Here is a 23,925-nt window from a genome sequence, read left to right on the forward strand (position 1 = left end):
AAGTTCTCTTTAGTGGCACTTTCAATCAGTAATATACGGAAATGGAACTATACATGAAACTTCAGGACAAATTAAATCTCCAAATAGAAATTAAGCAATAGATTTCCACGTTGAAATATTAGTAAGATGCTAGCTCATGTTGTATTCCAATAATGATTTGTTTTTGTTTCAGAAGTGAATTGCAAATGTTGATGTATTATTACTAATTTTTAGGTACTTTTCTCAATAGATTAAAAGAAACAAATACATTGCAAATAAAAACCATAACAATATTATAATATACGAGCAACAGAAACTCTGTAACAGTCTCAAATCGCAAAACTATTATTTCCCCGCTTTTCTTTCCCGTTAACATCTTGATATAACTTTTAGGACCTCTATGGTTATGCATTTTCTGAAAGGGACTTTTCTCAAAAGATAAATATGACTTCATTCCCCAATTTTCAAAAATTCAATGACCATTTATGCGAAGGGGAGCTGTGACGTAACCGGTAAAGTCGATGCCATTTGACCAGGAGGTCACGAATTCGAGTCGTGGAAACAGCCCCTTGCAAATATGCAAGGTAACGCTGCGTACAATAGATCCTTGCGGTCTGGCCCTTCCCCGGACCCTGCGCAGAGCAGGACCTTGGTGCACCGGGCTGCCCTTTTAATGACCATTTAAGCAATGAACTTGTACTATATATATATATAGTGCAAGGAGGTAAAACATTAAACAAGAGTAATTAAGGGCAACTAACCTTTCAATGGCAGATCAGCAATACAGGAGAGTTGGGAAGCAGCAAAATCACTGCAACAAATATACACAATTATGTTATGAATATCAACAAACAAATGGGTAAAGCACACAAAAGATACAGTGCGTAACCAACATAAAATCAAGAGAACAAGGAACTGAGAAAAGAAAGGAAAATAGCATAACTCTGAAGGGCTGCAAAGGTTTAGGCAACCAAGTTACCAAGTGAATTCTATATAAAGAACAAAAGAGTTGACTTTATGTGAATTCCATGAGAATATAATATTATACGGCATAATATATTATAAGCCATGTTGGTTATAAGTTTATGGATTCCTACAACGGCCTCAAATTAATACTCCTTCCGTTTCAATTTATATAAACTTATTTCCTTTTTAGTCCGTGCCAAAAAGAATGACCCTTTCTTTATTTGGAAATAATTTACCTTTTTGCAGTGATTTATAGTCACACAAAATATATGTGCCTCATTTTACACCACAAGTTCAAAAGTCTTCTCTTTTTTCTTAAACTCCGTGCCCAGTCAAATAGGTTCACATAAATTAAAACGAAGGGAGTATATAATAATAGCTCTCAAATATTTATAGATATCTAGTAGATTTCTCAAAACATATATAAGATCGGGGTAAAAGCTATTGAGTTCACACGTAAACCATAGGTTTCATTATAGTTCCGTCTCTAATTATATAGCACCTTCACATTAGCTGGTCTATGAGGATTGGAGATTAATAAATCAAAGAAAGATGTGAGATAACAAACAAGATGGCATACCTCTGAGTTGCTAAAATCGTGTCTACGATCATGTTACCATCAAGTAAATTTTATATATAAGGAAAGAAAGACTTGACTTTGTTAAATGGGATGACAACTTCAATTAAGAAATATAATATTTATGAGCCACATGGGTGTTAGTATTTTATAAACCACGTTGGCATGGTATCACCAAATGATTCTATATAAAAAAGAAAGAGTTGACTTTATAAAATGGGTCACAACTTCAATTAAGGATATACAATATTAAGCCACATGAGTGTAAATGTACGAAGAGGAAACTTGGAACAACGGTCCGTGTGACCTATAGGTCACGAGTTTGAGTTGTGGAAAAAGTTGTCTCAGTGTGACCTATAGGTCACGGGTTTGAGTCGTGGAAGCAGTTACTAATACGTCTTCCCTTAAACCAAAATATTTTAGAGTGAAAAGAAGAAAATTCAATATATAGAAAGAAAGCGTGGACTTCATAGAAATGAATTTCCATCTAGGGAAGAGTGTTAATCTATAAAATGAATTTCATTTTTATCTTTCAAAAGTTCTTTATTAATGTTTTCTATTGTTTTTCAAAGAAATAACTGTAGCCCACAGCAATCCTCTCCCCAATCTCCTTTTTTTCTTTTCTTTTTTCTTTTATGATTCTATACCTCCAATCCTCATCCAATCACCCTTACACTATGGTAACTCTGAAGCAAAGGATGGCAATTTGACAATATTTGGTACAACAAATATGTGAAATATTGAGAGAGAATTGAGTAGTAATAGAAAAAAATAAAAAGAAGGGAAAATGTTCAAATTCACCTGAACAATCGGATTACTTTGGGCTCCATCAAGCACATTTTGTTCATCAAAATGGCACTTAAACTGGCACGTGATAAAAGCCATTTTTCCCTCTTCTCCGTGTTTCTCAACATTTCGCCGGAAGATGTGGGAGTTGTTCGCCGGAGTGAGATCCATCGCCAGAGGCGGCGGTCGAGGCGGCGGAGTTGTTCGCCAGCGGGACATCCGACCACGTCGGTAGATCGCCGGTGGAGGTGTGGGGCATTCGTACAGGTGTTGCTCTCTCCATTGTTAAGAGTTTGCGTCTGTCCGGCAGCTGAAGATTGTTGAGTTTTTCTATTCCTTTTTTTTTATTTTCTGTTACCATTTCACGAATGGTGCGTTAAAATTGCTAAAATATTTTATAAAAAAAAAAAAAAAGGTCACTTACTTTTATCATATAAATCCACTAAAAAGAATTCGTACCAAAAATTCACTTCATTTTTGCCAAGTTAATAAAAAATTCAGACTATAATTCGCAAACTAATGTCAATCTATATACGGATACGGCCTAAAAATGTCACTCAAGTAACAGAAATGGCTTATCTATGTCATCCGTTAAAAAGTTGGTTCATTCATGCCACTAACGTTATACTTTTGGCACATTCATGCCACTCAACTAACAGAAATGGCCTATTTATGCCATCCGTTTAAAGGTTGGTCCATTCATGCCGGTCACATTATACTTTTGGCCCATTCATGCCACTCAACTAACATAAATAATCTATCTATACCATTCGTTTAAAAGTTGGTCCATTCATTCCACTGACATTATACTTTTGGCCTATTTATGCCACTGTCTACTAACAGTTCTATTTTCTGATTTTTCCGTAATAAGAATTAATTTTTCGACCCCGACTTTGCCACGTGTCTTTATATTAGTGGTTCTTCTTTACTTGACCCTACATTTCTTTTAACCATGATTATGTATAATTAACCATGCCCAACTCGATAAAATCCAACTAGTCGTGATGACACCTAACCCAACCCGCTAGATAAGCTAATTAACAACTATCCAATTTTGGGTTAGGTGTTAGTTGTTAATTGGCTTATCTAGCGGGTTGGGTTAGGTGTCATCACGACTAGTTGGATTTTATCGAGTTGGGCATGGTTAATTATACATAATCATGGTTAAAAGAAATGTAGGGTCAAGTAAAGAAGAACCAGTAATATAAAGACACGTGGCAAAGTCGGGGTCGAAAAATTAATTCTTATTACGGAAAAATCAGAAAATAGAACTGTTAGTAGACAGTGGCATAAATAGGCCAAAAGTATAATGTCAGTGGAATGAATGGACCAACTTTTAAACGAATGGTATAGATAGATTATTTCTGTTAGTTGAGTGGCATGAATGGGCCAAAAGTATAATGTCAGTGGCATGAATGGACCAACTTTTAAATGAATGGTATAGATAGATTATTTCTGTTAGTTGAGTGGCATGAATGGGCCAAAAGTATAATGTCAGTGGCATGAATGGACCAATCTTTAAACGAATGGCATAGATAGGCCATTTATGTTAGTTAAGTGGCATTTTTAGGCCTTTTTCGATCTATATATATAAGAGAGACATTGATCAGGTGACGTGGCATTCTTCTGAGCGAGGATTTCAACTTATCTTTTCTCTCAATTTTTCACCCTTTCTCTATTATTTTGCCTCTTTCCTATTTGTTAAAAATATGTTTTATCCTTCCGTTCACTAAAAAGTTGTGTCCTTTCATTAACCCTTTCCATTAAATCTCACTCAATTAATCATCTTATGTTACTTTTCTCACAACCCAAACGTGCACAATATAACCCGAATAGGTATTCCCTTTTCTCGCTCTCCGGGTAGGGGTAAGGTCTGCGTACACTCTACCCTCCCTATACTCCACTTGTGGAATTTTACTGTGTTGTTGTTGTTGTTGTTGAATTGTTTACATATGAACCTCTAGCATAATATACTGTAATTTTATAATGTGCTGGAGTTCCATCATAATATACTGGAAGTTTATATGTAGGAGCTCCATAATCCAGCATATTATGCTAGAACTTTCCGTGTGCTGGAGTTCCAACATAATTTGCTGGAAGTTTATACGCATGAGCTCCATAGTACATCATATTATGCTGAAATTTTTCGTGTTTCAGCAAAACAATGCTTATTTTTTAATGACTTTGCAAACGCTGATTATTTTTCAATTACCAATTCGAAAACTGACTAACCCGTGCTATTTTGACAAACTTATTGGCTTAGTTTGCTTTTAATGTTTGAGTAGATACTCTGTCAAAAGTGGCTCCTAAAGTTTTGTTAACTCCCAATTGCGATTTGCCTCCAATTAGCCATTTTAAGCCTTACGTATTGCCGTCAACATAAATTAAAATTATTTGGGGATATTATTCGGAGTCACTTTTGTTAGGAAATACTTTATTCTATTGTACGGTGCAAATTCGAATTTAGTCAAGCCCAAATACTAGTATTGAATAGAGCTTAGATTACTATTAAGTTTTTTGCACCACATATATCTTAAAACAAACTTTTAAAAATAGAGGAATTTTAGTAGGCGTTTGTACATGACAAATGTCAAAAATCTTGAACTTTTTAGTGAGTAATATCCAAATATTTTCGTACTAAAGTCAATTCATTGCCCGGACACCAATCCAAATATTTCCTAGTAAGAGGTCAACTTCATTGCCCGAACACGATTGGTGTGTAGGTGCTACAATATATATATATATGGCCGGGAATAATCTTGTATTTTCACGATGGAACTAAAAGATATATATGAACGATGGAACTAAAAGATACAATCAAGTTAAACAGTCATTGTTAAATGATGCACTCCTCAAGACAGATTTCAAGAGTAAAGAGACGCACACCTTAACCTAAACCGAAGCACTACCTAAGTGAGGTGCTTCAAACTTCTAGACTTTAGCGTGCCTCAAAAGAACCTCCAACTATATTATTGTATCAATGTGATTTATCCTGGAAAATTTTCACTTTCAAATCGTCCAAATCATGCACCGTAGAGATAATTTGTATGCTTTAGTCAACTTCTTGTGCATAACAAGATTTCATTATCGTACTCTCAGTCCAAATAGTTACGAGTTATAACCTGTTTGGTTTCAACCTATCACATCCCAAATGTAACATGAAAGGCACTCGATAGGCCTAAACTTCAGGCGAACCATAACATTTTAGACAGCCTTCAAGCAAGCATTACCAGTATCTAATGAAAAATCAGATGAAGCGTTCCCAGTAAGACTATCCATAATTTAAAGTCTCAGCTAAACTTCACGTAACAACAACATGCATCAAGAGTTACCCATTACACCATATAATATGTCCCAACATCAAATTTATAATATCAATAAACCATAGATGAAGCACAAAGTATTGGATATGACCCCGATATACATAGTCGTAACAAACCTTAGTATTAATTACTGTTACAACCCAAGGGAGTCCATGGAGCAACTCTAAAGTTCAAAACAACATGATTAAGCAAAAGAAACTCCAAGTATAGCACCCACAGATGAGAAATGGGGCTCACCAAAACAATCCTCTCAAACCAACAATACCTCAACCGTCGAGTGGCGTCTCAACACCTGGATCTGCATATGTAAAGTAAGGAGTGAGTTCCCAGACTCAACAAGTGATAACTATATCAAAGCTAAGGATTTCATAAACTGCTATAGTAACATACACAACATCATGTAGCCTTGATTCAGATGCACATTTCATCAATAGGAAAATCACAAAATAATGAATGCAAACTTTGATACCTTGATATAATGTAGTGCTACTTAGGTTAGGTAGCTGCCTATAGCCTTGGTAACAGTAATACTTACGGCTTCTCCTAGGGTAGCCTAATAACCTTGATAAACATAGCTACCTAACAGGTAACACATATGACATATCCTTTCATTGACAAAGATATATATCTTTTAGGGAAGGAGTTATAGTTATTTTACATCATCCAAATATATATATATATAAGAAAATAATTTCAAATATAATATGAAAATGTACTATAGTTCAAAGGTAACACGAATATATTATAGTTTTCAAGGAATGTTTGGTTAATATTTTTTTTTCACCCGCTAGGCTCCTAAATATTTCAGATTTTAAAGAAATTTAGAAAATTGCAATCAAGTAATTAGCACTACTTACCTTAAAATTTTAAAAAATTTCCTATTACAAAAAAGAATTAAAAAAAATAGAACTAATTGCAACCAAGTTAGCACCGGTTGGGTTAAAATTGAAATATTGTTCGACATATAAACACATGTTCAAGTCTTTTGAAATGAGAATCAAATAAGAAAATAATTTATATAAGGTAGTATATTAATCGATAAAAATCAAAATTTTAGTTTGAGTTTCAAGTCATAAATACTAGGAAAACAATTAAATTTACAATTTTGTCCAATGTAAAATAAGTTTTAAAGGGTAAAAAAAGGTGAAAGACATTTTGCTTAGGGCCTTTGGTACTTTTAATATATATATTAATTAATATAGATAAACTACTTAAGTTTTTTCAAAAATTTAGTGAAACCTCCAAAGCAATAATGAATTATTCAACTACAATATATACAAGCCTTGAAAATACTTATTCTTTACAATTATGACTTGATTACTCATTTTTTATTACCTATTCCGAAAATAATTTGATTCACGTAATCAAAGCATCCAGTCATCCAAATGTTACAATATTAATCAAGAATATACAACAAAAACATACCCAGTATATTCTCACAAATGGGGTCAGGGGAGGATAGTATGTACGCAGACTTTACCCCTACCTTATGAAGGAAAAGAGGCTGAAGAAACTAATCAAGAATATAAAAGTTAAAAAAAAAAAGTAAAAACAAGCCAATGAACTGCAATTGACGAGTATATCTTTAATTTGTGAAATGAAAAACTGAGTGTAACTTGAATAAATATATGCTTAAGTTTCATATATAAGCAATTATTGAAAGTTCGTTCTGGAATATAATGCTTATACTCACCTGGATGATTTTAGGATACGAATATCCAGTGGTTTGTTTCCGATGTCTTCTTGTTCTTGTTGAATTTGTGCAGCAGAAGCCTCGAGTTTGGGCATACAGTTGTATAACTCAATTAGTTGTAGTGAGTTGATATATGCAAACTCAATGGGCATCTCTGCCAAGAAATAGCAAGATCTAAGCACAAGGCATTCAAGGGCAGGGAAATTGTCATCTGTGGCTTTCCAGTAGTTGAGACTTGTACTATCAATTAGCAAAAGCTTCAACTGAGTAAAACCCCCAGCAACTGGATACCATTCATTGTCATGAATAACACTTAGCACCTTTAGCACCTCAAGGTTAGGCAATTCACTTATAATGTTCATGTCCTCCCACCTTAGACAAGTTCCATTTAACTCCAATTTCTTGAGCATTGCTGGAAAAGATTTTGCACTTGGAATAGTCGCATCTCCAAACTTCCACGGGGTAAGAAGTCCAAACCTCAATTTTTCAAGTTGATGTAGATGGACAAGATTGTCGAAAAGTCTAGAATCTTCACAGTCATCTTTATCTCCATAGATTCCTAATTTTTTAACATTTCGAATCCCTGAAATAACCTCCTTTGTACAACTACGTGCAGACAGCCCATAAATAGTTTGTACGTTTGAAAGGACCAAGTACGAACTCTCTTCCTCAGCAGATACACTTGGAGGATTTGGTAAATAAAATGCATTCAGTTTGAGATGCCTCAATTGCATTAGTTCCCAAATTTGCTCGGGAAATATTATACATCTCGAACTAGACCCTTTAACTATGCATGTTTGCAGATTCCATAACCTGCAAACTTCTGGAGGTATGTCAATTAAACCCCCGGACAACGCTAGGTACCTCAACCAAATGAGGCATAGTATTTGTGAAGGGAAAGACTCCACCTCTATGGGACTCAAGTCCAAGGTTCTGAGTAATTTGAAATGAATAATCTCTGATTCCAGAGTAAAATTTGGTAAAGGACAATAATTGGAAAGAGAGATAATAGAACGAGTTCGTTTCAAGAAATAATTGTTATCATCAACATCATCATCTCTCTGCCCCCTTATCAAATGATGAAGTTCAGGGGTAAGAAGGGCCCTATAGTAACCACAATGAATATCATCATGTTCAGTCCATCGTTTACAGGGGCCTATTTTATGCCTGCTAAGATGACGACATTTTGGAGGAACAGGATTTGGTTCATCATCAAGATCAAGTACAATGTCGTGACTTTGAGCTATTTCATCCGAACCATCATCTTCATCCAAATCGAGGTAATGAAATACAATATCATTCATGATAAAATTTTGGCTTTGAGCTTCTCTCAAGCATAGCTCATATATCAGATCATGAACCTTACATGATTTAATTTCTGTTTCATCCCATTTTTTCTCACAGACAAGAATTAGACACCTGTCGACAAGATCTTTTAAACACTTCGCAGCCTCCCCTTCAAAGTCTTTTTCCAACTTCAAAAACCCCTCAGCTATCCATAATCTCACCAACCTCTTCACCGAAATTTCTCTGTCTTCTGGAAAAGCTCCAAAATACAGAAGGCATGCTTTTAGGTTACTGGTCAAGTGATTGTAACTCAGCCCAAGCACATGTAAACATTGTTTATCAGGATCATTTGTGACAAACGACATGACATCTTGAGCAATATTTTCCCAATCTTCTATTGTCCTTTCAGATTTGGATAGAAGCCCAGCAACCACAACAATGGTTAGCGGTAACCCTTGGCATTTGTCGACAATTTGCTTCCCAATAGTCTCATATTCAGATGGCAATTCTTCATTTGCAAACGCCGCACTTTTGAAAAGGTTCCAACTCTCATATGGATCCATGAAACTCATCTGTAAAGAAAAATTCTCTGTACCAGCATAACAAGCTACATCAGTGTCACGGGTAGTCAACAATATTCGGCTCTCATTGTTTTCACTTGGAAAGCATTGTCTCACGTCATCCCATGCTTTACTGCTCCACATGTCATCCATGACAATTAAATATCTCCTGCTTTTTAAACTCTTTTGTAGCATATCTGCTAGCTCTGCCTCATCTTCCATGTAAAATGTGTCACCCATTCTAGAACGGAGAAGGCTTAGCAAGATTTCTTTTATATTGTGATGGCTAGATACAGTAGCCCAGGCACGAACATCAAAATGAGATCGAATGGATACGTCATTATAAACTTCTTTTGCTAAAGTTGTTTTACCAATGCCCCCCATCCCCAAGATCGGGATGACTTTCAGTTCACCAGAAGAGCCTCTTGTCAGATCTTCTAACAACCTTTTCCTTTGATCATCACGTCCCACCATATTCTTCTTAACATTCAAAACATCTTTTGCTGAACTTGAACCTTGAACCAAAGATTTCTTTGATGCTTGTTTGCCTTTCTGTTGAATCTTCATGGACTCTTTCTGGACACGACTAATGTCCTCAGCTACTTGTTGCAGGCTATCACAAAACATCTCGCGTGCCGTTTCTTTCTGCATTTCATCATTTGCCATTACAGCTTCTGTTAGTCTCAGCTGAATTGTGTATTCAACAACATTTGCAACTTCTTTTATCCATGCTTCCAAATCTGTCATTTCCTCAGACACATTGCTTCTCTCAGAGTTCTTGAGGAAAACTTCCAGGGAACTAACTTTTTCATTAAGAGTGAGGATTTCTTCTCTGTGATCACAAATTAGAGATTGTATTGGTGATTTCAACGTCAAGAGCAGTTCTACCGTTCTCATAAGAGAAGCAATACTAGCATAAGCCATATCTACTGTATCTGTGTCCTATGAGATTATGACCTGAAAGCTGCATGTTGCAAGAAGCAAGTGGCGTTACACATAAAATGATATTTGCAAAAGGGAGGCAAAAACAGCGGATCAGATAAATTTCAGGCTTCACTTATCTCAAGTTCTCAATCTCCTTTGTACTGATCTAGACTTGTATAATTAATACTATTATATTCGTAGCTTTTATTCAGGTCATGTATGCTGCTACACACGAGTTTACACTTTTGCGGTATATAATCTTTAGACTTTACTCTCTAACCCTTGAGAAGGGTATGTGCAATTTGTCATGCATCTATTGGTTTGGTGTAAATACCCGACGTGGGTAAGTTTTTACGTAAATAGAGTAATAACCTTTGGAAGTCGCTAATACCTATATTTACTGGTCATTAGTACATGTAAACGATATTTTTATTTGTGAAATCTCTTATAACAATATGTATCGTATTCCCACTTTTTTTATATAGTTTTCCTTCACCCTCAATTTTTTAAATACTTTTGTACTGTTTCAAAGAAAATTAAATGCTGTGATTCCATAATACTTTGAACATGAAGTTCTCTACTTTTCTTTAAAAAACAAAATCGATCAATCAACTATATATGTCGCAATCCCAAACTGCTTGAATCGGCTATATGAATCCTCCGTATTCATTCTGCTCTATTTGAAACATTTTTATTTGAATACAGGTAAATAAGTTGTATATTAAGGCAAATTAAAGGCTTATAACTAGAGATTTTATAAATCTCACACTTACCTCGAATAACACCACAACTCCTAGGAAATATCAGATTAAATGTAAGTACAATAATGACAAATTTTTAATTTCTACTTGTAGGTATCATCTATATGGATCTTTACTTCAATAATATTCTATGCTTAGCAAAATCAACATTAATGTTTGAATACCGTAGTGATTGGACCACATATGAGTTCCGAATTTTACCTATACAATTACAGCATGGTTGAGTTTGTTTGTTAAAAGAATCATCACATTAAAAATTGAAGTTGGATTAGCTAAATGAATTTGAAATCCTGAAAGTTGTATAAGTTATAGTATAGACTAAGATGATCAGTTAAATGTTTCAAACTTCTTAGATGTCAAAAAATGGAAAAGGTATGTATCACGATAATATTGTTTATCGTGAAGGTTTTATTTTTCACAATATAAAAGGTTTCAATTATTGATTTATTCCATATTGCTTAGGGCATTTCAAAAATTATTCTGCTGCCGCTCTTTAGTAGAATATGGTAATAATATTCTGGAAAGGACAAAAGGAAAAAGTCTAAACAGCAGCAAATTTAAAATTTAAAATAAAAAGGACGGAATATCTCAATGGCAAATATAGCTTTTAGAAAAAATTATTCTCTCTATCAGATGGAGCAGTATTCCTACCAAATCAGGCCTATATTTTACGCAGATGCGAATTCAGGATTTTAAGAGGATGGATGCACTATTATAAATAGACGGATTTAGAATTTAAATTTGATGTTCAACCTTTAGCTTAATTGAAATCATTACACTATTGAAATTATAGGTTTACATTTTTTAGACATTTTCGTGATTTTTCCAAAATCTGTACTCCATGTCGAAAATTTGGTAGTCGAACCCGTTAATTGGCTCTATATTACATCCTCAATTACTACTAGTTTTAAGATAAGACATTTCGTTTAATTATTAAAAAAAATTGTTATTACATAAGAAGAACAGGGATTTCAATAGACTTGGAGATTTTAAAAAATAAACCAAATAAAGAAAGAAAAACAAAGAAAAAAGTTCTTAATCAAAAAGCAAGATGGACAAGAAAATTAAATCCTTGAGCACCCATTAACGATTACACCATATGACTCTTTGAGCTTGGGTGCGCACACATATATTTATATTATTTTAAAGTAATATAACATATATGCATGGTTCAAGGAGGAGAGCATGGTGCACGTGAACCTGCTTTCATCCCCGTAGATACGCCCATGTTCTCAGAAGCGGATCTAGGATTTAAACTCTAAGCGTTCAACCTTTCAGGTTTTTAGTAATGAATCTATTATATTTTTAAAGTTATGGGTTCATAGTTACTATTTGTTATAACTTTACTAGATTTTTATACATAAACTTGTATTCTGTGTCGAAAGTACTAGGTTCAGATTAACCCGATATTCCTACACTTTGTATATAACTTGATTGTTTTTCATTCCTTGGCCCAATATTAAAGACTCACTTCTAGTTTGAAAATTTGAGTTGGACCTTCGAACTCGAAGAACGCTGAAGCTCCATTGTTAAAATCCTTATTGCTGGATTGGAAGAGTGGATCGAAATTCATGGTTAAAGTAGATATTGGATCTACGAGTTTTGTTGGGTTTACTGATACTTTGAGGTACATTTCATTGCTGAAAACGTAAGGTGAACACCAAAGAAATTAGAAAACCTCCATTGTTGGAGTTCAAGTTTCTCAAATCTCAAGTGAGTAAATTTTACAATTTTTTGTGCAATATGAGTATGACTTTAATAGTAACCCATGAAATTTTCTCTAGTTTTTACTATTCTTTGTGATGAAAAACTTTCTAAAGTACATCGATAATAAATATAGTATTAATATTCGACATAAAATTAAAAAAATTATGCCGCATAATGCACCCTATGTTCTCTTTAGTGGCACTTTCAATCAGTAATATTCGGAAATGGAACTATACGTGAAACTTCGGGCCAAATTAATCTCCAAATAGAAATTAAGCAATAGATTTCCAAGTTGAAATATTAGTAAGATGCTAGCTCATGTTACATTCCAATAATGATTTATTTTGTTTCAGAAGTGAATTGCAAATGTTGATGTATTATTACTAATCTGTAGGTACTTTTGTCAATAGGTTAAAAGAAACAAATACATTGCAAATAAAAACCAATAACAATATTATAATATATGAGCAACAGAAACTCTGTAACAGTCTCAAACGCAAATCTATAATTTCCTTGCTTTTATTTCCCGTTAACATCTTGATATAACTTTTAGGACCTCTATGGTTATGCATTTTACAAAAGGAACTTTTCTCAAAAGAAAAAAATGACTTCATTCACCAATTTTCAATAATTCAATGACCATTTATGCGAAGGCGAGCTGTGGCGTAACTGGTAAAGTTAACCAGCGGGTCACGGATTCGAGCCGTGGAAACAGCCCTTTGCAAAGATGCAAGGTAAGACTGCGTACAATAGATCCTTGCGGTCCGGCCCTTCCCCGGACCCTGTGCAGAGCGGGAGCTTAGTGCACCGGGCTGCCCTTTTAATGACCATTTAAGCAATAAACTTGTACAATATAAATGACATATAGTGCAAGGAGATAAAACATTAAACAAGAGCAATTAAGGGCAACTAACCTTTCAATGGCAATCAGCAATACAGGAGTTGGGAAGCAGCAATTCACTGCAACAAATATACACATGTATATTATGAATATCAACAAACAAATGGGTAAAGCACACAAAAGATACAGTGCGTAACCAAAGGAACAAGGAACTGAGAAAACGAAGGAAAATAGCATATCTCTAAAGGGCTGCAAAGGTTTAGGCAACCAAGTTACCAAGGGAATTCTATATAAAGAACAAAAGAGTTGACTTTATGTGAATTCCATGACAGTTGAATTAGGGAATATAATATTATAACAAATGGGCATAATATATTATAAGGCATGTTGGTTATAACTTATAAGTAGAGGCAGATCCAGAAATAGAAGTTTATGAATTCTTACGGCGGCCTCAAATTAATATATAATAATAGTTTAGTTCACAGTCAAATATTTAGTAGATTTCTCAAAATATATATAAGGTCTGGGTAAAAGCTATTGAGTTCACATGTAACCCATAGATTTCATTATAGTTCGGCTTCTGATTATATAGCACCTTCACATTAGCTGGTCTATGAGGATTGGAGATTAATAAATCAAAGAAATATGTGAGATTACAAAGAAGATAGCATGCATACCTCTGAGTTGCTAAAATCGTGTCTACGATCATGTTACCATCAAGTAAATTTTATATAAGGAAAGAAAGACTTGACTTTGTTAAATGGGATGACAACTTCAATTAAGAAATATAATATTTATAGGCCACATGGGTGTTAGTATTTTATAAACCAGGTTGATTGTATATCAACTTTACATTAATTAATTTTGATGGAGAAAGTCCGTATCCACATTAGATTAATAAAATTTGATGGCTAACTAAAGATTATGTAAGCAAATGTGGTGGCCAATTGTCATAATTCAAAACTTCTCATTTTGTTTTTGCTTTCAAGAGTTCTTTACTAATGTTTTCTATTCTTTTTCAAAGAAATAACTATAGCCCCTATAGAAGAACACTAGAACAGCAATTCTCTTCCCAATATCCTTTTTTTTAATTTTTATGATTCCCTACCTCCAATCCTCACCCAATCACTACGACAACTCTGAAGCCAAGGATGGCAATTTGACAATATTTGGTACAACAAATATGTGTAATATTGAGAGAGAATTAAGTAGTGATAGAAAAAAATAAAAAGAAGGGAAAATGTTCAAATTCACCTGAACAATCGGATTACTTTGGGCTCCATCAAGCACATTTTGTTCATCAAAATTGCACTTAAACTGGCACGTGATAAAAGCCATTTTCCCCTCTTCTCCATGTTTCTCAACATTTCGCCGGAAGATGTGGGAGTTGTTCGCCGGAACGAGATCCATCGCCAGAGGCGGCGGTAGAGGTGGCGGAGTTGTTTGCCGGAGCGGGACATCCGACCACGTCGGTAGATCGGCGATGGAGGTGTGAGGCATTCGTACAGGTGTTGCTCTCTCCATTGTTAAGAGTTTGTGTTTGTCCGGCAGCTGAAGAGTGCTGTGTTTTTCTATTTCTTTTTTGTTTTTTGTTTTCCACATGTCAGTAAAAAGTAATTTCACGAATGGTTATATTATATTTACTTTATTGCGTTAAAAGTGCTAAAATATTTTATATAAAAAAAAAGGTCACTTACTTTTATCATATATAAAGCCACTAAAAAGAATTGGTACCAAAAATTAACTTCATCTTTACAAAGTTATAAAAAAAAGCTCAGAATATAATTCTCAAATTAATGCCAATTGTATTTAAATAAGAGAGTTAATCATATGTCAATGGTAAATACAAAAAAGAAAATTGCATAATCCTTATTCCTTATGGGAGCCCTTTGAAGATTATTTTGAGAATTATTTTGCTTAATTAAAGAAGCACAATTTAATGGCTTGGTTTACTTTAATGTTTGATTAGATATTCTATCAGAGGTAGATTCTAAAGTTTAATTAACTCCTATTATTTTTAGAAAGAAAAAAAAAACTCCTATTATTTGCCTCCTATTAGCCATTTTAAGCCTTACCGCATTGCAGCCAACTAAAAAAAATATTGGGGGGGGGGGGGGGAGGGGGGGTGTATAGGAGTATTATATTTCTTTTAGATATTTTGCACCACATATTTCTTGAAATAGACTTTCAAAAATAGAGATTTTCTAGGCCTACAAAAGTGAATAATATGAAGGATAACTCTAGTTAAAAGTGAAAATAGCACGGGATGGTCAGTTTTCAAACTAATACTTGACAAATAGCCGACGTTTCTAAAGTTATTAAAAATAATCATTATTTTGCCAAAACAAGGAATGTTCCACCATAATATGCTAGATTATAAACCTCCTGGGTATAAAACTTTCAGCATTTTATGTTAGAACGCCGGCACGCGAAACGTTCCAGCATAATGTGTCAACATATTATATTGGAACTCTAGCACATTATGAAGCTCCAACACATTATGTTGTTGATGAAAATAAAAGTACATTATGTTGAAATCTCATATATAAAAAACTAGTTCGATTATTTTTAAAATTATGACTATATTTCAATTACCATTTGTAAATCTGATTATTTCTGATTTTTACCGCCTAGTTAAAGAAATACTTTAGGTGAAAATTCAGAGTCCCAATTCAGTAGGTAAAGCTTTTCTCTGAACACTATAAAAAATCTTTATTTTTTAGCTAGTAATATCCAATTATCCAGATATTTTCCAACTAAGAGTTCAACTTCATTGCCCGAACACGATTGGTAAAATCACTAACTTGCTTAAAATGCTGGCATTAGCAAATAGGCTTGCCAAAATGTAGGTCCTTTGTCATATAACAATAATTTCTTAATGCATAAGTTTTTTCACTTAGTTCAGAAATAAGCTTCTACAATATAAACATGGGCAAATGCATCATGGGAGTGTCGGGTTCAACTGAACGCATTACTTTTGACGCGGAACATACATTTAAGTGTAAAAGTCCACCAAAACTATAAAAACTAGCATATATGAACCCAAAACTTTAAAAATACAATAAGTTCAATGCTAAGAACATCAGAGGTTGAACCCATAAAGTTCAAATCTTTGATCCGCCTCAGAATATAAAGCTCAAGAAATCTTGAACATGTGAAACTGGAATAGGAAAATGATAATACAATCTGTTTATCAAATACTTCTTTCTGCTTCTCTTGGGATCAATGGTGACAACCTAGGGGTGGATGGATCATAACTTTTATGGATTGAACTAAAATCCAGTATGTTTGACAAGGAGCACGATATATATGTGAAAAATAACTGAAATTTCAATAAATATTAAATTCTGAATTCATAACCTCAAAGTTACAATGAGTTCAATGCAAAAAATTTAAAGATTGAACTCATCAAAGTGTACATTCTGGATCTGCCTCTGAACCTACCCGAGAATAGTGCAAATGAAGTCTACTCATCGAACGTACTCATAAATCCACCAAGAAATCCAGCACCATTGCAGTCACCACATAACACATCTTTTTTACCTCTGAAGTAAAAAAAGTGCAAACATGAAGGATATGATTAATCGCATTTTTATCGACTTGCTTAAGAACAAAATTACAACAAGAAACCATAATCACCAAAAGAATAAATGATAATACAAGTACCTGCACAACCAACATAGTCCACCAGCTTTGAACCGCCCGTTGAAATGATCTACAGAGTTAACCCCTGTGCCTTTGCATTGTGAGCACGACACTGCACCTGAGAGCAATATGGCGTATAAGAAACAGAAAGTGCTGAACTAAATCCAAGTGAAATGGATGATTTCAGGTGTATGTGACCAATATGTATATATATTTCTGAAATAATCACGGGTACAAATAATGAGTATAAGCAAGAAAAAGGCAAAGAACCAGTAAGGCTGAAGCATTAACAAAAAAGTTTTTGAATCCAGATACGCTGTAATTCTCAGATAAAACTTCGATGAATAATTTGAGGGAAGTTCATAACAAAGGTGTTTTTCCATCGAGCACTCAACATCAAGAGTCAAATTACTACTTGAAACAAATATTGTTTTAAGAAACGAAATCTCATGCAGAGGTAAGACAAACATTATATTGTAAAAGATATAATGGCTCTCTTAGTAAAATCTACGAGTACAAAATTTCTCTCGAAAGTACTGCTTCTGTTACAATCATCTTCATTGCCACAATTCGATAAACATTGAATATACAGAAAGGCAAAATTACGGTATTAAGCAATATTAGTCACTTGAGACTAAAAACAGTACGAGAGTGTTTGTCAAGAGAAGTTCACTGAGCCTTAACATCAATGACGCAAAAGAAAGTCTACAGCAATCCACTTACCATTTCCATCACAATTTTGACAGACAATGCTCCTTACTTTCGTGTCTTTGTCACTGTCAGTGGCCTGGAAAATAGAGAATAATGTCAAAGCTCTGGCATAATACAGCCAACTCAAGGAAATAGAAGCAAAGATGGTATATAGTTATATCACAAAAAGAGGTGAAAGAAACATTCTAGGAGAAAACCGAAGTTTCAATAGAACTACAGCTAGCATTAAGCCAAGGAGTTTCACCTTAACAAATGAGAGACGAAAAAAGAAAGCGAGAAAAAGGTTACTGATCCCATCAGGAACGAAATTATGCCGCCTGACGCCGTTCACATAAATAGAGAGATAATTGGTATAATGCAGATGCCACCACATTAACAGAGGCGGAGCCAAGATGTCAACTTTATGGATTCTGAATTTTAGACCGATGGCAACTTTATGGGTTCTAAATTTAGTATTTTTCACATATTTAACGTCTTTCTTAACACAAATAAGTGTTTGAGCAAATGCTACCGGGTTCGACCGAACCCATACCTGGGCTTCTAGCTCTGCCCCTGACCACATAGTTTTCAAATTCCCACGAACAAGTTTATTTGGCGGTTTACCTAGCCAAGTAGTGTTACCACAATACCGGATCAGTTTGAACACAAAAACTTCTTAAGAACATTCATTGCTCCAGTCTCAAGCCAAGACTATGAGCGCACAAACTTGTTAAAAGCTTCCTCTCCATTCTCAAGTCAAGACTATAAGTCCATGAACCCCCTTTAGTCCACGTAACGGATCTTACCTTAGTGTTTAGGCATAAAAGTAAAAAATGTAGCCATTGTATATCATTTGAGCACATTTAACTGCAAATTTGCACGATTGTCTATACATAGAACTCCAAAATTACCTTCACTTCCACAACTCTCAAGTTACTCTTGGAGCTGTAGGTAACATCTTTGATCCATTGAATCTTTCCTCCAGTGCAATTCCCATTAATCAGATTTAGACCTGACAAGAATATAAAAATCCCAATTACTACACAAAAAAATGAAATTTGAATCTTTACAACCTAACATATCAGCATTCTACACACAGTTGCAGACCCACAAACAAACACAAAGAACAGCGAAAATTTCGGTTATTCTCTGAACTTTATAATCCTACATAGTGGGGTTTGGGAAGGGTAATGCGTACACAGCCTTACCCCTACCTCGTGGAGATTTGAGAGACTGTTTCCAATAGACTCTCGGCTCAGAAATTATCCACTATAACAGTAAAAATATTTATTTTTTTTGGTTATATTGAAGTAACTGAACTTTAACCATTACAATACTTACTCAATTTTATCCGTTATAACAGTTCAGTCACAATTGTTTTTGTCACGTTAAAGTAACTAAACTTTAACTACTATAACAATAAAGTTCAGCTTTTTTTAGTGCGACAAAATATAGTTTTGTGACTAAGTGTTATATATAGAGGGTAAACTAACTAAACTTTAACCACTATAACAATTTTTGTACTTTACCCATTTATAACAGTTAGTCATAATATTTTTCACATTAAAGTAACTAAACTTTACCAATTATAACAATAAAGTTCATTTTTTTTTACTGTAACACAATATAGTTTCTTGACTACAGGGTAAAGTTCAGTGAATATACAATGAAATTAACCCCAAAATGGGTACAAACCAATAGAATATAAACTACCCATTAAGCAAAAAGGCATAAAAAGTATAAGAATAAATAGAAACTGGAATTTACCTGGTTTATTGACAGAGTTGAATGAAGCTAAAGGTGTGAAACACAGAGAATTTGCCATTAAGAGAATGAATTTAGCTTTTTACTGAATTTAGTCAAAGAAACAATTTTGAGAAGAAAATAAGAAGTGAACTTGGGAAAAGTGAAGCAGTTTCTAATTGAAGTACTGGAAAATGTTGGTTATAACGAAAACTACATGCAGCCGCAGGTTTACTAGATAAGGCTCATTCCTTTTTTGGTCTCTCCCCTCCGTTGATCTAAAATCTAAAAGGAAAATGACTAATATACCCTTTCTCTCCAACGAGCAAATAAGCAATAAAATATCTTCCCATTTTTCGTACCAGTTTTATTAGCCCCACAGGTATTTAATTTTTAATATTTTATAAAATAATATAATGACAGTAAATATTTATAAACAGGTAAAATTGCATAAAAATTAAAAAAAACTATATATATGTGTGCTCCATCCACACAAAAAACTAATCAAAACAATATATAAAGCAAGGCCTTTGAGAGATGATGTGGCATTCCATATTTCCAGTAATATCATTTTTCTTTTATCTCCTTTTTTTTTGACTTTCTTTCTTTTTACCGTCCATTTTGAGTAGTAACTTATTAAAAAAAATGGTTCATTGGCCATTTTGAAAGAACACGCCTCTTCCCATCCATTGTTAGTAGTCATTTGTGTTTTAACTTTCCATAAATTACTGCTCAAATATAATGTGCATCCCCTCTTAATTAACCTATTTAACGTCTTTACTTACAAAGTACTTCATAAACAGCCTTCTCATATTCCCAAAAAAAATAAACGTCGAAGAAACGTTCACTCGTACAAGAAGTCAGCCTCAAAAAATCTTCAGATGGGGAAAGAGGCGAAGACTATGAATAAGCATTCCATTGAGAGTGCTTTTGCCGCCATAGCTGTTCCTTTTTTCGCTTTCTTCCTCCATATCCTTTAATTAAAGAGGAGTAATATTGTTCTGTTTGGTTTTTGTGGGTTAGAGTCCATGAAGAAACTTGATTATTAAGTAGTGCAGATTTTGTTTTTTGTGGAGAATGTTGTGTTAGGCTTAGAGATTGACAGATTTTATGGTTGTTGCTGAACTCAAGAGATGCTCCTGCCGAGGCAGCTATTGAGAAGATTGAAATTACAGCGGTTGGGGAATTTTTCACTTTCGTTGTAAGATTTGTCTTAATCTTCTTTTATTTGCTTTTTCCTGCTTCGTTTTTACTACTTTTATTACAAGACAAATCATAGTTCTAATCCTCCTACCTTTTGTAAGTTTGTACAATTTCTCAAAGTAGTATTTTCCTTGACATTGATACAGACATGTTAATATGTTATTTTCCAATGTTATGGACATCATTATGTTGTATAATATGTACTCCCTCGGTTTTATTTTATATGAATCAGTATAGGCATTGAGTTTAAGAATCTTTTTTAAAAGTGTGATGTATAATATTTCCGTGCATTTTAACTTTCTTTTCATATAATTAAACCTGTTTAGTTATGCTTAGTTAAGCAAGAAAAGAATTTTTTTTACAATCATGGATCTTAAATATGCAATGATTTTTCTAGAGAAATCTTTTATACGGAGCGATTTCCCCTTCAAGATATGTACCAAAATTTTCCGAGCGAGGATTTTTGAATACCAGATGTTTATACCGAAAAAATAATTTTCGTATAGCTATAAAAGGATAAATAGGAAGTTTAAAGTAAATTTTTTTTTTACTATAAACAAAAGTTTCATTTTCTTAACAGATTAAAAAAAAAGAGTTCACATAAAATAGAATGGATGGAGTATATTTCTCTGCCATTCAGCAAGTGTTTTTTTGTAAAAAGAAAGAGTATAATGATTAAGAAAATATCAAATTTCAAGAGTTTATTGGTCTTATATATTTTCGTAGATGCTTGTATTGGTTAGTGTTTGAAAGGCAATCAGCAACATTACTTTTGAACGGTAAGATGGACGTTTTGTTTCTTATTTTCTCCTTAATTATTTTTTTGCAGAATCATAAAAATATCCTCTTTTCCTCGTTACTTAAGTTCTTACTTTGATATAAAGTTTCACCTTAGAGGAAAAGTATAATTGCATAAACAGAAGACATCTATGGTTGAATAGTCAAATCGACACACATACTTGCTCTAATCAGTACATACTCAAATCTAAAATACAATGACAAGAGCATTAACAATTCCAGACATTGATGTAACAGATGTAATTAATTAATTACTTCACTTTCAAATGCTTAGAGAAGAGAGGTTAAGGAATAACATTATAGAAGATTTTTCTCTGTTAATATGTGTTAACCAATCATAACATGTCATTTACAGTGTAATACTATAACACAGTAGAATCGGGAAGAATATTTTCTTAGTAAAGATTGATTTTTCTTTTATAAAATTTAAGACATTACTATTACTTTCTTATAATTTATTTATTTTTTGTGATCGCGCAAAGCGCGAGTGAATTTACTAGTATAAATATAATTTGTTGTCTCAAACTGTAAACTGTAGAGTATATTCTAGCATTAATGAGGCATCGTTTGCTTTAGACCAGGTAAATTATAATTGGACTGCTAATTTTATGGCGAATTTGGCCAAATTTGTAAAATGCTACTGAAACTAACACAAATCTCTTTGCCCCTCTATTTAAACTACCTCCTCCGTCTCATTTTATGTGACAATAGTTGTGTTTACCCGTAAAATGATACAGTTGAATTTGTTCGTAGTTTCTAGACAAGTGAATTAATTTAATCCAAAAGATAATGAAATAACTGATGAAATATAAAATACTTAGCCTTAAGATGTAGATGGAACGACATAGCTGATGAGTCCAGGAACAGGATTTTCGGGTACAACAATGATGAGATCAAAAGCGAGAAAATAAAATTGTATTAAAATGCTGTATAGAATATAGTGTAAGTTAGCCAGAAAATTTGTGAAATGATAACTGAGTTCTTTATTTATAGCTATGTCTAGGGAAGGAAGGCTTAGGATCATGCCCTTTTTTAATGTCAATTATAAGGGCCATTGATGAAGATGTAACGTTAAACATAAATGTCAAATTCCTTGTAACGGGCCATCATCATTAATGCTACAAAATATTCTGTATTAAATGTTACCGGACGCAAAGCATTTAATACTCCTTTTATGATCGTTATTTCTTCCGGTGACAAGCGGAATAGCTATGTTCGGTGGCCATCCCCATCTTGTGTTTCACGTGTCTTTTTATATACCTTCTATCATGTTGTAACAAGTGACTGAGATATTCTTTAAGTCACTAATACACTTTTTATGCATGATTATCTCTAGTTGTATTTTAGAGACAACAGTATAATAATTCTTTTACATCATTTTTCTATAGAAGTTAAACTCTAAACATTTAGTAGCACTCATTAGCTCAGAGACGGATGTAGCCTCTTTTTATAGGTTTGTTCAATTGAACTCGATATTTTGACACGGAACGAGATGTATATGCAGAAGTCCACTACAATTTCAATAAATATATCAAAACTTTAAACCTATAATTTCAAAAATATAATATTAAATAGTTAAACTCATACAATTTAAATTTTAATTTCGCTTCTCAATTAGTTATATCCTAGTATTAAGGATTATCAAGTAAATGCTTTGATGCAACTGAATATTAATGGATCATAGTTTTCTGTGACCTTTCGTCACGTCCATTTTGTACTAAAGTAATGCTTGTATTTATGTTATTCTTTTTCATGATCTGAATTCTGATCCAGAACCAGTGTTATGTGTAAAAGGATTATAAATGCCTTGCCTCATCTGAATTGCAATGTAGCTTAGTTTTCTGGTGATTCACAGACCTATAGTTACCTCCATATATAGAAAGAAAAATAACAAGCTTTTACTAGCTTGATTTGATAATTAAATATTATAAAAGGAAAAAATAAATTAAAAATGATTTTGAGTTCGGCGGGATGGTTTATGACCCAATATTTAGCCCACAATTGACGCGCATATTTTGACGCAAGCAAACATTGAGTATATTAATGACCCGACCTTTTATTAATTCATATATTTTAACCTGCCTAAATGTTGCGCTAGTGTACATTTGACACCCTTAATCACCTAGAAATTAGTAGAAGTCAACATTGTTCTAAGTAAGGTTTGCTATATAAACCTTAGTTACAAGATTTCTTGTAGTGTCATTTACGAATATACATTCTCTTACACGTTTAATTTTTTCTTTTTGACAACCAAGAAACTCCAAAGGCCACCTGAGGCATGATTCAAAACTTAATAGATAATGGGTGTGAACTCGTAAATACTTTACTTAAATATCATACTTTTTGCTCTGCAGTGGGATTTGAACTCGTAATGTGTCCCTAACTCACACATTGCATGTTACACACTTACCACTAAACCAAAGCCACGGGACATGCTCTTTC

The 23,925-nt window shown here is 33.6% G+C and overlaps 3 protein-coding genes across 18 annotated transcripts in view; all 3 read right to left on the bottom strand.

Annotated features, from left to right (window-relative positions):
* LOC104100690 (putative late blight resistance protein homolog R1A-3) overlaps window positions 1-2,672 on the bottom strand; it is an 80,541-nt gene extending 77,869 nt beyond the window's left edge. For 8 of the 15 annotated variants that reach the window (XR_004508187.2, XR_011408306.1, XR_011408307.1 and 5 more), the window contains exons 1-2: window positions 2,324-2,671; window positions 741-790 (exon numbers count right to left, since the gene is read on the bottom strand). The gene's annotated coding sequence lies outside the window, so the exon portion shown is untranslated. Of the gene's footprint in view, window positions 1-740; window positions 791-2,323 lie in introns of all 15 variants that reach the window. The other 7 variants (XR_011408304.1, XR_011408303.1, XM_070177062.1 and 4 more) reach the window with 1 other exon arrangement.
* Window positions 2,673-5,656: 2,984 nt separating this feature from the next.
* On the bottom strand, window positions 5,657-14,975 carry LOC104100686 (putative late blight resistance protein homolog R1A-3). Of its 2 annotated transcripts, none has more exons than XM_009607972.4 (4): window positions 14,659-14,975; window positions 13,478-13,523; window positions 7,325-10,135; window positions 5,657-5,929 (listed from the first exon to the last, which is right to left on the bottom strand). In XM_009607972.4, the coding sequence occupies exons 3-4, from the start codon at window positions 10,093-10,095 to the stop codon at window positions 5,917-5,919; spliced, it is 2,784 nt and encodes a 927-aa protein (XP_009606267.1). In that variant the 5' UTR covers window positions 10,096-10,135; window positions 13,478-13,523; window positions 14,659-14,975; the 3' UTR covers window positions 5,657-5,916. The 2 variants fall into 2 exon arrangements, with proteins under 2 accessions (XP_009606267.1, XP_070033164.1); XM_070177063.1 differs by having other exon boundaries at window positions 13,478-13,690.
* Window positions 14,976-16,712: 1,737 nt separating this feature from the next.
* Window positions 16,713-19,757, bottom strand: LOC104100685 (protein BUNDLE SHEATH DEFECTIVE 2, chloroplastic-like). The gene is made up of 5 exons (XM_009607971.4): window positions 19,507-19,757; window positions 18,651-18,751; window positions 17,773-17,836; window positions 17,071-17,167; window positions 16,713-16,949 (listed from the first exon to the last, which is right to left on the bottom strand). Exons 1-5 carry the CDS (start codon window positions 19,562-19,564, stop codon window positions 16,871-16,873), a joined length of 399 nt encoding a protein of 132 aa, XP_009606266.1. The 5' UTR covers window positions 19,565-19,757; the 3' UTR covers window positions 16,713-16,870.
* Between the last annotated feature and the right edge of the window lie 4,168 nt (window positions 19,758-23,925).

Source organism: Nicotiana tomentosiformis, chromosome 6 (genome assembly GCF_000390325.3).
Source record: "Nicotiana tomentosiformis chromosome 6, ASM39032v3, whole genome shotgun sequence".
In the NCBI taxonomy this organism is placed as follows: Eukaryota; Viridiplantae; Streptophyta; class Magnoliopsida; order Solanales; family Solanaceae; genus Nicotiana; species Nicotiana tomentosiformis.

Coding starts and splice junctions, on each gene's coding strand:
- LOC104100686 (XM_009607972.4), bottom strand. CDS start 10,095: ATGGCTTATGCTAGTATTGCTTCTCTTATGAGAACGGTAGAACTGCTC.
- LOC104100685 (XM_009607971.4), bottom strand. CDS start 19,564: ATGGCAAATTCTCTGTGTTTCACACCTTTAGCTTCATTCAACTCTGTC. Junction 17,837..18,650: donor TGAGAGTTGTGGAAGTGAAG/GTAATTTTGGAG, acceptor TCTATTTTCCAG/GCCACTGACAGTGACAAAGA. Junction 17,168..17,772: donor TCAAAATTGTGATGGAAATG/GTAAGTGGATTG, acceptor TATTGCTCTCAG/GTGCAGTGTCGTGCTCACAA.